Source organism: Corythoichthys intestinalis, chromosome 9 (genome assembly GCF_030265065.1).
Source record: "Corythoichthys intestinalis isolate RoL2023-P3 chromosome 9, ASM3026506v1, whole genome shotgun sequence".
NCBI lineage: Eukaryota > Metazoa > Chordata > Actinopteri > Syngnathiformes > Syngnathidae > Corythoichthys > Corythoichthys intestinalis.
In genome coordinates this window covers 13702719-13715616 of record NC_080403.1, presented here as the reverse complement: position 1 = coordinate 13715616, position 12898 = coordinate 13702719, and the positions used below count along the sequence as shown (strand labels likewise).

The 12898-nt window shown below is 40.0% G+C and overlaps 1 protein-coding gene across 5 annotated transcripts in view; it reads right to left on the bottom strand.

Annotated features, from left to right (window-relative positions):
* Positions 1-782: 782 nt before the first annotated feature.
* The window catches only part of LOC130921514 (RNA-binding protein 5-like), a 21603-nt gene continuing 9487 nt past the window's right edge, over positions 783-12898 (bottom strand). For 2 of the 5 annotated variants that reach the window (XM_057845515.1, XM_057845514.1), the window contains exons 12-25: positions 12053-12140; positions 11885-11953; positions 9033-9099; positions 8870-8958; positions 8702-8801; positions 8523-8614; positions 7502-7681; positions 4816-4959; positions 4654-4725; positions 4408-4587; positions 4014-4088; positions 2142-2242; positions 1375-1504; positions 783-1250 (exon numbers count right to left, since the gene is read on the bottom strand). In XM_057845515.1, the coding sequence (XP_057701498.1) occupies positions 1125-1250; positions 1375-1504; positions 2142-2242; positions 4014-4088; positions 4408-4587; positions 4654-4725; positions 4816-4959; positions 7502-7681; positions 8523-8614; positions 8702-8801; positions 8870-8958; positions 9033-9099; positions 11885-11953; positions 12053-12140 (1513 nt within the window). In that variant the 3' untranslated portion in view covers positions 783-1124. Of the gene's footprint in view, positions 1251-1374; positions 1505-2141; positions 2243-4013; positions 4089-4407; positions 4588-4653; positions 4729-4815; positions 4960-7501; positions 7682-8522; positions 8615-8701; positions 8802-8869; positions 8959-9032; positions 9100-11884; positions 11954-12052; positions 12141-12898 lie in introns of all 5 variants that reach the window. The other 3 variants (XM_057845513.1, XM_057845512.1, XM_057845511.1) reach the window with 2 other exon arrangements.

Below are 12898 nucleotides of genomic sequence, written 5' to 3'. Positions count from 1 at the left end.
AAGGGCTACTAAAGTGTCCCAGCCCACCCAAAATGTGTATTTGATATCCTTGAGAAACTGTCAAGATAGCATATGAATTAGGGATGTCTCGATCCAATCGCGTAATCGGAAATCGGGCCGATTGCCCCATTTTTCAGAGGATCAGAATCAGGTTTTTAATTTTAAAAATTGTTTTACTGCTTCATGCTCAGGCAGCCTCTCACTCTCCTTCCTGCTGCTTATCTTGGTCAGCAGTGTCCTGGATTAATTTTTTAAAGTTAGCGATGATTGACAGTGGTGTAGCTTTGATCTGGCCAAAGAAGCTTGGTAGCTCTACCATCAAAAGCCTGAAAGTGTCAGTCATCGTTTAGCTCGTTAAACACTGGCGGTAGTGTGCTGTGGCAACTCATTGTGTAAGTGAGAGGTAGTTCTAAGCAGCTTTTAATAAGAAGCGTTTAATAAAGACAAGCATTTTTCTACGATATTCTTTTTTAAAAAATAATTCACATTATAAAGACGGCAGTGCGACAGTAACATGTTTAAACTTTTTCAGAATTTTTTTCCCCCAGTATTGAATCGGGACTCTGTATTTCGGCAGATTCTTAAAATCAGGTGAGTCGGACTCGGGTGGACTCGGGTGCAAAAATATGCGATTGAGACATCCCTAATTTGAATGATGAAATAGTTTTGAATTTTGTAGGTGTGAAGCCAAATTTAAATCAACCCCCCAAAAAACCTCTCTTGCATTAGATTTCAATAGTGGACAGGTTGGTGTACACTGTAAAATCACAGTATGACACAGGGAATAAAATATAAGAGCGACCAAAAAGATCCGTTTTTAATGATTATATTGCTAAGGAATCTTAGTTTACTATACAATCTCATGTACATGTTTATGCAAATGGAATGGCCATTTGGAAAGATTATGTAGAAAATTACACTGAAACTCATAGTATGATTTCAGAGGCCACATTATTACGTAGCCTGTTAATGCTCAATGACTATCGATGTGCATTTGAATGGTTGACCAAACCCAGGCATATTCCGCCTTTTGTCCAAGCTGGAATATGCGCCTTTAAACCTGAACATCATAAACAGATGAGCTTTATTCTCATAAAAATATCATGTGGTTGAGGTTGCATTTTTCAATCCATGTCAGAGAAGCGGGCAAACATGGCTTTACGGACAGCATCCTTGTAGTTTCCTGATGCTGGCATTTCTAAGTTGCTCCCTTTAACACCCAAGCCGGTGCCCTTGGTCCTTAAGGAAGCCTGCGAGCAGACATGAAGACTCATTAGAGGAGACCGAGTGCTGATGTCCCTCAGGGATTGGCGCTAATTGTTTTCTAAGAGAGGCAAGAACATCTGTGAAGAGAGGTGTTAGGAATGCGCTCACCGAGATGGGAACAGTGATGCCCTGCTGGTGGCGTCCCAAGCCTTTTCCTTCCTGCCAGCCCATGGCTTGTAGCATCTTGTTCCCGATGTTATCACTCGTAAGGCCATCTTTGGTGGGCTGATCGTAGTGTCTGTTGGAGGAGCGGCAGGTTTGAATGACGTTTTTTTTTTTTTTACTAAGAACGGCAAGTTTCTTGAGGTTGTTTATTGTGTTATATTTCTGATTTGGAACCCCCCCCCAAATTTCTAAAAGAAAAAATATTTGTTTTTAATTTTGTCATTTTACTTCATTACGGACCCCACCTCATCCCTCATTAACTCATTCAAAGCCATTGGTGTTACCAGATGTAGGATGAATGGCTGGCAATGATCATTCACTTTTAGACTTTAGGTAAGACCGATTGGACATTGATCACTGTCACTGGCAGTGAACAAGTTCATTGAATAACTTAATTACTAAATATATTAATCTATGAACATCTGTTCATGATACTTGGATCTTTTGCTGTTGGTAGCAGGGCTTAGTTCCCATCACCCAAAAAACAATGGTCGATCACTGTAAGTTAAAATAACACAATCACTTGTAATATAAAAATTCTATAGAATTGGCAATTCTGCTTTGGGTCACTCTCGTACGGTTTTTTGATTACACATTCAAACAATATTTTTTAAAAAGTCCTCTCAGAAATTTGAGTGTTTAAATGAATTAGATATATTTTCTTAAGCTGTTGACTGAAACAAACCTGCTTCAATGTAACGAGTACTTACATTGTTGGGGCAGGCCGCTTCGTGGTTCTTAAGTGTTTCTTAGGAGGTTCCGGAATGCCGTACTTTTCTCTCCTCTCTGCAGCTCGGTCTCTGTATTTCAACTATGACATGGGCAAAAAATGTTTTGGTCAAAATAGCATACCAGTGATGGCAAAAATACAAAGAAAGAACAGGTAGTAATGTTTGGCTGGCATTTCATTTTTGGTTTCTGGAAGAAGTCTGAATGTTTTATGCTGATTATTGCTATCGGGAACAGCTTTTTCACCTTGGCTAAAGCCTTAAAAGTTTCAGCAAAAAAAAATAAAAAACGCTATAAAGCAAACATTATCATCATATATCATAAGCCTGAACGATATATCGTTTAAACATTGCCATGTTGTGCGCGTGCGCGATAGTCCCATTGCAAGCACGTGCGATAGGTTTATTTATTTTAATCCACATACATCTTGCTTTCTGCTCTGCGCACAGCCACACACCCTCCATCTCCCAGCCCGTTTTTCATCTCAGTCACTGCGGCACTTGCTTATTAAAGTTAACGATGGCTTTGATCTGGCGAAAGAAGCCGGGCAGCAATTTGTCAATCATAGTTTAACTTGTTAAACAGTTCCTGCAAGGAAGGCGCGCTGGAATGAATGTGTGTGTGGAGACGATGGAGACATATAAATGCCAGAAGTGATCATGAGGAGTTTGAAATTTCTACATGTCACTCCAACGGTCACAGCTAAGGTTGATAAACAGAAGCATTTAATAAAGCCAAGCATTTATCTACTACAGTACTTTATTCTTGTTCAAAAATGATTTGGTTGGACAGTTATGTTTAAAACTGATCATAATTATGACATTTGAAGTGCTTAAAAACCATTTATTTATATACATTTTTTTTAAAATCACTTTGGGGGGAAAAGTGAGAAAAAAACATGTCTTATATGTATCTCTTTCCAATGCTAAATCTGAATAGATACATTGAGCACAAAAAACACACAGCAAAAAAACCCAAAAACTACTACTACTGCTACTTTGCGGTTTTTCACTTATCGCGGCGGGTTCTGGTCCCCCTTAACCGTGAAAAACGAGGGATCACTACACTGTGGTGATGGTGAGTCACCCAAAGTCTTTCCAAACAGCTATTCAAGTCATCTAGTGAAAAATTCTTTAAATGAAATATATACATTTTTTTAAATATCGCAATATATCGCAAACCCCCCAAAAATCGCAACAATAGTTTTTTCCAATATCATTCAGGCCTAATATATCATATATTATTATTATTATTAGTGGTCAAGGAGGCTGATAAGATATATATGGAGTCAATATTGGTTTCATCACAGCCCCAACGACCCGGTTTTAAGTAATCTCTTATTGGCTGTCGGTGTAGATTTTTTAAATTGCCGTGAAAATTCAGAATAGCATCAGTGAAAGCAGTGCGTTAGTAGATGAATGTTGTTGCCTGTACAGTAAAATGTTCTGTTGCAATTTCCAATCAAATCAAGTAAAACGTCATACCTTTGAAGACATCTGACACACACTACACGTAATAGAGGCTAGAGGAAGATTTTTGTAGGGTGATACTATTGGCAATTTTTTTGGTTTGTTTTTTAGTATAGTTGAAATTGCAGAACGTATTATGCGTTTGTTGTGTAATGGGCTCCATTTAAAGTTCTACAGTTATGGCCACACTCATTGCCAGCAAATGCACGCTTCAAGCATTGGATCAACAAAAAAAAAATATTGGAGTAACTTTCAATTCTCACAAAGACATCACAATACATTTTATGACTTCTTGCCTGAAAAAATGGTTTTGCCTCCCCATTGGGAGTTTCTAGTTCATTATAAAAAAATACATTGTTGATCTTTTAAATGCTAAAAAAATACCTCAGTCTCTTTCCTCTCGAGGTCCTCTAACTCAGCTTCAGAAAGCTGTGATCTTCTGTGGATTTCCAGGTTTTGCTGCAACAATAAACAGAAAGCAAGTTAAAGCACCAAACATGAATACACACACTTCCAAACGGCTGTATATAATGAATATGTGTACAACAATTTAGTGTTTAAAACAAATAGTAGTACTCAAATATATTTTAAAATGACTGCATCGAATGTGAAATTTATTTAAATAAAGGTAGAAGTTTGTATGACTCTTATTATATATATACACACTGATGGCATTTTAACATTTAATTTCCATCTGGTGCTGAAGCGACGTGAGTAGAACAGATGGCAGCGCTCAGAATATTCATGACAAGATCACTTGCTGTTTCTTCATCCTCACCTTGTGAAGGTCAGAGAGCTGCTGGTGACGAAGCAGAGCCTCTTTATTGGGGAACTGCCGGCGACACAGGAGGCAAACCATCTTGGCCCAGTCAGTTATTTTAATGCTGTTGTCAGTTCTTTGATCCGATCCACCTTCCTCTGGGTCGCTGTCCCTGTCGGTGGAGACAACCGGATCACTCTGTGGGAGAAAATGGATAAAAGTTCATATCTTTGTGATTAAAAAGAAGAGGGACAGAGCACAAACCTTAGCTGGAGTCTCCTGTTCTGTGAGCTTGAACTGTTCGGTAAGGAGGGACTGCACCTCAAAGGCCCCCGTCTGCTAAGAGGAAAGATTACCATTGAAAATCTATGTATAATACTGTAATTCTGATGTACCCATAACATATGGATATTAAGGTGCTACTACCTTCTTCTCAAAAATGGAGAAACATGCATCTGCAGCCTCTTTTTTCTCTTCATTGCTCGATGCTCCCACTGTTTGGACATTTGTTTTATAACTTTCTTTTTGCTTATTTAAAGTCTTTGCCCAGCGCTCCATGTCCTTTGCGATCTGGAATTAAAGGATTGACGTATTATTTGATTGACTGATTGATTAAAGGGAACATCTGTTGTGTTACAAGGACACGGTGCAGGAAATTACACTGAGAAGAAAAGTTTCCGGTGTTCATAACTATGAGCCAAGCTCTATTAAATGACAGTTTCACAGTACTGGGCTGAAGCAATCGGAGATCGCGATTCATTTTGTGAGCTCTAATGTTGTTGAATAGATAAAAACTGCAAAGCTTTAGGTAACTGACTTTGCGTCATGAAATACACAATCAACAGCAGAACTGACTTGATGAAGAATTCCTGGTTGAATAATATTGAGTGAGGAGTCACAATGGTCATTTTTTCCTACAACCAAAGTTTTGACAGCATTTTCTTAGTTACTGTAATGGCCTCTCTTCTGTAGGAAAAGAAAGCCATAGACCAGTGGTCTCAAACCGGTCCTCAAAGGGCCGCAGGGGGTACTGGATTTCATTCCAACCAAACGAGACAAATACCTTTTCACCAATCTGGTTTCTTACAAGTGTAATCAGTTGATTGCAATCAGGTGCTGCTTATGTTAGTAGAAACCTCATTGGTTGAACTGTTTGTGCTGGATCTGTTGGAACAAAAACCAGGACCCACTGCGGCCCTTTGTGGAGTCGGTTTGAGACCGCTGCCATAGACACAATATTCTCTGACCAACCCACCAGCCTCGCCTCTTAAAGGGCCTATGACAGCAAAAATCATGTTTATTTCATATTTCACGCTGTATTTTATGCTCCTGAATGAAATGGATGTGTGTGGAAGCGATCGATTCATATATTCAATTTTTTGAATCCCGTGCCATGAAAATGAGTGACTTCCTGGATTGAGGAGGAATGCGAATGTGACGTCACCCGGGTCAGCATTTCACAAAACAGCATTGCTTTATAGCATGCAGATGGACTGCGGATTGAGCTGATTTTGCGGATGAATTCGTTTTTTGCTGCATCAGGGAGAGGTGTGTGAGTCTTTTTGGGTTTGAAAAAGTTCCAGTTCCCCGCCGATTGGCCAAAACAAGTCCGACAACTGTGGGACCATTGGACTTACGATGAAGTGAGGAAACGTTGTGTTTTGTATCATGTCAAATACTGGGATCATGGTACACGTTTTAATAAGGAGGTGGCTTGCATCTTGTGGCTGACAATGCTCCTAGTCCACCGAGAATGCCACTTGGCCAACGACTGGCAGCTTGTCGCACACCGCCCTCGTCCTCTTTGCATGCTCGCCGGGAAAGCGTTATACTAGGTTTACGCTCGTGCGGTTTCTTCATATCGTCCAGAATTTCAACCCCCTCTGCCCTCTTCGTGTGCCCGGCAATAGACTACTATCCTCAGGCTGGGCTAGGGCAGCTACGCGCTTCTCCGACGTCAGCCGGTTTTTCCGGCTGTCATTCTCCAGCTGCTTCGCCGGCAAACGAGCTCTCCTGCCCGCAGCAGGGGAACGACGAGCTGTAACTTGTTCGCCGCTGGGGGATTTGCAGATCATTGAAGACAATTGAAAATCCCGCCGTAGTGTGATACGATCCGGTGTAGTTTTGTGTGATTTATCGCTTCGAAAGGTGAGAATAAGGCTTTGAAAACGGCGGGTTCGTGTTAGCATGTCGGCTAGCTGTCACGCCTCCAGGTTTGTTTACGCTCTCCGAAACCAGGGCAGGGAAATGACAAAAGCCGGACCAACTCCAGTGGCATAGAGTATCGCTTGGGAGGTGCAAGAAGTCAACAGTTTTGACCATTATGGAGTAATTTTGCCCTGTCGTGCTGAATAAATGCATTTTTAATACAGTATTTCATATTCCCAATAGGACAAGACTTATTTGTCATGACCATACCATTCAGCTAGCAACTGGGGAAAAATACTTAGATAAAAAGAATAACCTGTAAAAATATTTTGGAGTACAGAGACTGAAAAAATGACATTTAGCTGCTCTCTTCGTCGCATTTTCCTCGTTCTGAATCTTCCCCATCAACGGGCTGTATTCTAAATCGGATGAAATCGTGACCCTGCCGACGTCATCATCCAGCTGTGGACGCTAGAGCGCTATAATGACCCTACACCATAGTAGAAGCTATGAGGATGGACGGTGAGTTTTTATGAATGTAATTTAAAACAGTAATTAAATAGTGTCACGAACTCATGGTAAAAGCAAGCTGCCGTACCGCACTTGTGTGCAGCCGGTATGTTTTGTCCTATTTTTGACGTACTGTGGAGAACGCAGTCTACACGGAGATTGGCGGATTTGTAGCGAAGACGTGTCCTGTATAATTTGGCCTGTAAAAGCCCACGCATGTACAATGGAACATCTAGATTTATATACATCTTTTTCTTTTTTGCTTAAAATTGTTAATGTGATTGAGCAATATGTTTTAATACTTAGTTCAAAGGATTTGGAATGGGTAAAACAATTTTCAAAAAGTGTTTCTATATGTTCTCTATATGTATATTCGATGTTGCAGATTTTCCTCTAATGCAAGTGGGTTTGGAATAAATACCCGTGATAAATCACGATTTACTGTAGTGCGTACCTGCTGTGCCGACTTGCTTTTCGGCTTTTCTTTTTTCTCTTTGGGCTCCTTGCTGCTGGTGTTTGAAGTAGAGGAACCGGCAGCAGAGTTTGTCATTTCAGTTGCAGACGGCGCAGGAACATAGGCGTGTTTCTCACTATCCCAGTAGACGTACTGTTGCGTCTCCGAGTTGTAGTAGTACTGATGCATCCAAAAGCATAACAAAATTGCTTAAGATTATTACCTGAACCAATGTGAGAATGTAACAAATATCCTTATCATTTACTGCTGTGCATAGGTGTCAAAATTTTGATGATTTGAACATAATTTCTATGCAGAAATAGAAGTTGCTACAGCTAGGTTATAGGGAGTATTTTCAAAGGGCCTTACTTAGTATACATACATACATTTGAGTTCCTCAAGTGTTTGCTAAACCACCATCAACCAAATAAATAATTCAGAACCTTGCTGGTTCTGGCAATGTTTCTATCTGTGAGCTGTTGTGGACTGTTACACTATTTTACATAATAAACCCCCTACAACAAGCTTCCATACGCATAACTTGGAAGCTAGGCAAGCATAAGTTCTAGGGTAATTTCAAGAGATAGCAAGAATCTGGTCGCTGGACTTCATGGAAGCGACATCTTGCCAAAGCTAAAAGGTAAGAACGGTTCTTAGTGGACGCGCCCTTGGCTATGCCTTTTAGTTACCGAAAAACCACCTGCCACTGGGCGAAAATGTAATATGTGAGGGGCTAGCCAACTTGCATGACAATTAGCAATCTCTATTATTAGCTCTTGATCCTTGCCGTATTTTAATGAGAGCATGCCACAGTTGAGCTGTTTTATTAAAACAGTCGGGAAACTTTGGGGGGGCGGAGGGGCACAATACAGCTTTTTAACATGAAGAAACAACTCTAAAGAACACTTTAGAGTCGTTTATACTGTATTTGTTGAAATTTCAGATGTGAATAAAACATGACTTCTTTTTAGCGCTATAGATTCATAAAGATCCATGTCACTGTTAAGTAGCGTATACAAACCTGGCTGTTAGGGTCATAGTATAGTCCGGTGTTCGGATCATAGTAGTAACCAGAAGACTCATCATACTGGTATGTGGATGTATCTGGGGCAGCTGCAGGTGTGAGAGAGAATATCTAGTTTATGTATCCAAAACACAAATGAAGACTTTCCCCTTCTCTCATTTAATCTAATGTGTTACCAGTTCCAGTGTTGCGGACAGCAATGTTTGCTGCTGTTGGGACCAATGACGCCGTACCAAAAGTAGAAGCCAATTGGGTTGCATCTAGTGTTCCTGCCAACTAGCATGACGAAAAGTAAAAGGATTAAGCACACAAGAGGAGCACCACGAGTTAGATGCAGGTCTTACATGTGTGGCGGCCTGGTTAATAAGAACGGGTTGGAAAACTTGAGGCAAGACAACACCTGCTGGGAGCATATTCTTTATCCCAGGAGCAGCTAAAGATAATTGGCAAAAGGGAACTTAGTAACCACAGTTTTTAACAGAGAACAAAAGTTATTATCATAATTACCTCCAAGCAATCCATCACCAATGACAGTAGGCAATCCTTCAGGTTGTTGCTGCCACACTTGAAAATTCTATCCCCATGGTGGGAATGGAAACAGGGAACAGCCTTTGTTAAAACTCTAAACATTCACTGCCAGTTCTGACGTGGAGGTTTAGTGGTCCTCAAAAAATTAAGCATAACTTGCAAAACAATGTTCACCCGTTTTCATGAATAACATGACATGTATGTGCAAAGTTTAAAAAAACAAAACAAAAACATCAACCTACCATATTTTCTAGACTATAATACAGTGTACTTTTTTCTAAACTTGGCAGGGCCTGCAATTGTTCAACTTATGTTTTTCTTTTCCCCACATTGATAGCCGCAAGTCAGGGGCTCTTTGCATGTCCTTTGCTTCAAGATTTATTTTGTTATTATTATAGTGAATAACGCTTGTTCTTGGTCTTGATAAAATTTCCTCGAAAAATCTGACTTATATTCCAGTGCGAACTACTAGTATGTTTTTTTGTGTTTTTTTAAAAAAACCGCCTCATTGTGCATTTTTGGCTGGTGACTCCCAAAAATATGGTACTGTATTTACAGATGGTCAATAATACCACAGATTTTCAGGGTTCATTAGTTACAAATTAAGCCATTACAAAAACATTTCCTAAGGTATTTACTGAAAAATCACCCTTAATTTTCAGACTATAAACTACTTTTCCTCTCCACATTAAACCCTGCGAAATATAGTCCAATGTTGTTTAGACATGGATTATTAAGGGCTAATGATGTGCATGTTTTTTGGTGTAGATCAAGAAAACAAAAATTGACACTGGTAGCTTATAGTCCAGTATGCCTTACAGTTGTGGTCAAAAGTTTACATACACTTGTGAAGAACATAATGTCATGCATCTCTTGAGTTTCCAGTTATTTCTACAACTCTGATTTTTCTCTGATAGAGTGATTGGAACAGATACTTCTTTGTCACAAAAAACATTCATGAAGTTTGGTTCTTTTACGACTTTATTATGGGTGAACAGAAAAAAGTGATCAAATCTGCTGGGTCAAAAATATACATACAGCAGCGCTAATATTTGGTAACATGTCGCTTGGCCATTTTCACTTCAATTAGGCGCTTTTGGTAGCCATCCACAAGCTTCTGGCAAGCGTCTGGTTGAATCTTTGACCACTCCTCTTGACAGAATTGGTGCAGTTCAGTTAAATTTGATGGCTTTTTGACATGGACTTGTTTCTTCAGCATTGTCCACAAGTTCTCAATGGGGTTTCAGTCAGGACTTTGGGAAGGCCAGTCGAAAACCTTATGTCTAGCCGGATTTAGCCATTCCATTACCACTTTTGATGTGTGTTTGGGGTCATTGTCCTGTTGAAACACCCAACTGCGCCCAAGACCCAATCTTCGGGCTGATGACGTTAGGTTATCTTGAAGAATTTGAAGGTAATCCTCCTTCTTCATTATCCCATTTACTCTCTGTAAAGCACCAGTTCCATTGGCAGCAATACAGCCCCACAGCATAATACTACCACCACCGTGCTTGAAGGTAGGCATGGTGTACTTGGGGTTAAAGGCCTCACCTTTTCTCCTCCAAACATATTGCTGGGCATTGTGGCCAAAGAGCTCGATTTTTGTTTCGTCTGACCACAGAACTTTCCTCCAGAAGGTCTTATCTTTGTCCATGTGATCAGCAGCAAACTTCAGTCGAGCCTTAAGGTGCTGCTTTTGGAGCAAGGGCTTCCTTCTTGCACGGCAGCCTCTCAGTCCATGGAGATGCAAAACACACTTAACAGTAGACACTGACACCTGTGTTCCAGCAGCTTCTAATTCTTGGCAGATGTGCTTTTTGGTGATTCTCGGTTGAATTTTCACCCTCCTGACCAATTTTCTCTCAGCAGCAGTTGATAGCTTGCGTTTTCTTCCTGATCGTGGCAGTGACAAAACAGTGCCATGCACTTTATACTTACAAACAATTGTTTGCACTGTTGCTCTTGGGACCTGCAGCTCCTTTGAAATGGCTCCAAGTGACTTTCCTGACTTGTTCAAGTCAATGATTCGCTTTTTCAGATCCATGTATGTATATTTTTGACCCAGCAGATTTGATCACTTTTTCTGTTAACCCATAATAAAGTCATAAAAGAACCAAACTTCATGAATGTTTTTTGTGACAAAGAAGTATCTGTTCCAATCACTCTATCAGAGAAAAATCAGAGTTGTAGAAATAACTGGAAACTCAAGAGAGCAATGACATTATGTTCTTCACAAGTGTATGTAAACTTTTGACCACAACTGCATATGTAAACAAATACAGTTTTCTCATGAAATTTGGTGGGTGCAGCACATAGTCAGGTGCGTCTTGTAGTACAAAAATGTTACTTCAATTTTTACACCTTCTGAGACACCGTAAGGTGCCACATGATGGGGCCAAAGCCCTGTCTAGTAGTCATGTGGTGCATAGTAGTGTCAATGAAACATGCTGAAGTAACACATAGCCAGTATGAGACAAGCTTTGCATGTCGAAGCAAAATTTAGTCTTGAGCTGTTAGAAAAGGTAGCTATAAATCTACACGTCGGTGTACCGTGCACTTCACGAAAAAAAGGGGGAAAAAAATGTGATTTGTAAATGATCTTTTAAGAATGTTGTTTTAAGATAAATTAAACCACTGTAGGCACTCGTTTTGGTATATTTACAGATTACAGTATTACAATAATCAAATACGAACGATGGGGGTAGGGTCTCAACTACGTATGTAAACTAATCATATGTATCCGATTACCCAATGTTTTGATGCATCTAAAAAAAAAGATCTAAATTGTCCCCTATGTTAAATACTGGTGAAAGAAAGTAAGGTGGACTGACCTGTGCTTGATGTGCAAAGGTCTCTGGAGTGGTGATGACGCCGGGGACAACACCAGAACCTTGCTTTAACTTAAGTATTACAAACAGCACAATAAAGGCCAGATCAGGCAAGCTATATTGGTGACTCGGCATATCCATCTATTGGTCTCTGTTTTCTCGTACAAATACCTGGCTGGATGACCACTGGGCTGCAGCTATGGCTGTGCTGGCAACTGAAAGTGCGCTATTTCTGATCGCATCTGCATGTGAAGACTCTCTGTCAGGATAGACATAACAATCATAAAATGCTTCCTACTGATGATTATGGCATCAATTGAAATTAAAATGCAAAAATATGGACCATCATAAAGGGACCTAGTTGTCGTTTTTTGAATAGTATATTTCACCTAACAATAAAAGACTAGTCCAGGTAGTATTTACTCTGTACCAGTGTTGTTTTCGTCAGCGGTGATAATAACAAAAATATTTCGTCGACGAACATTTTTTTCATGACAATGACGAGACGATAACAAGGTAAAAACACGTCTTGGGAGACTAAAACATAACAAGATGAATGCTAGTTTTCGTGACTCTGATGAGACAAGAACGAGATGAAAATGCGCCATAGTTTCCGTCGCATGTTCACAATGTATAACATTTTTATGTGTAGTTAGCCTTCATCGTAGCACTGTCTGGTTGTGTCACTCATGTGACGTGCTGCGCACTCCGAAGGTCACTTGAAAGGTCTGTTCTGAGTGATCATCACACACTATTTGTAACTCGTAGCGTGAGCATAGCACGTTAGCAGCGAGCGTCATCTTAAACTAATTTTTTACATATAGTTTGTGGCGTCCAGGTGGGTGTAATTAATTGAGAATAATGTACTATTTTCCTGCCGAGTATGTATTATCACCAAGTTGCCGTTGTCCTTGTAGATGCTACAATATGTGCTCGTCTGTCAATGTTCATTTGAAATTGTTGGAAACCTTTATTTATCTATTTATTTTTGGACTAAAACGTTTGAATTTTATGGAC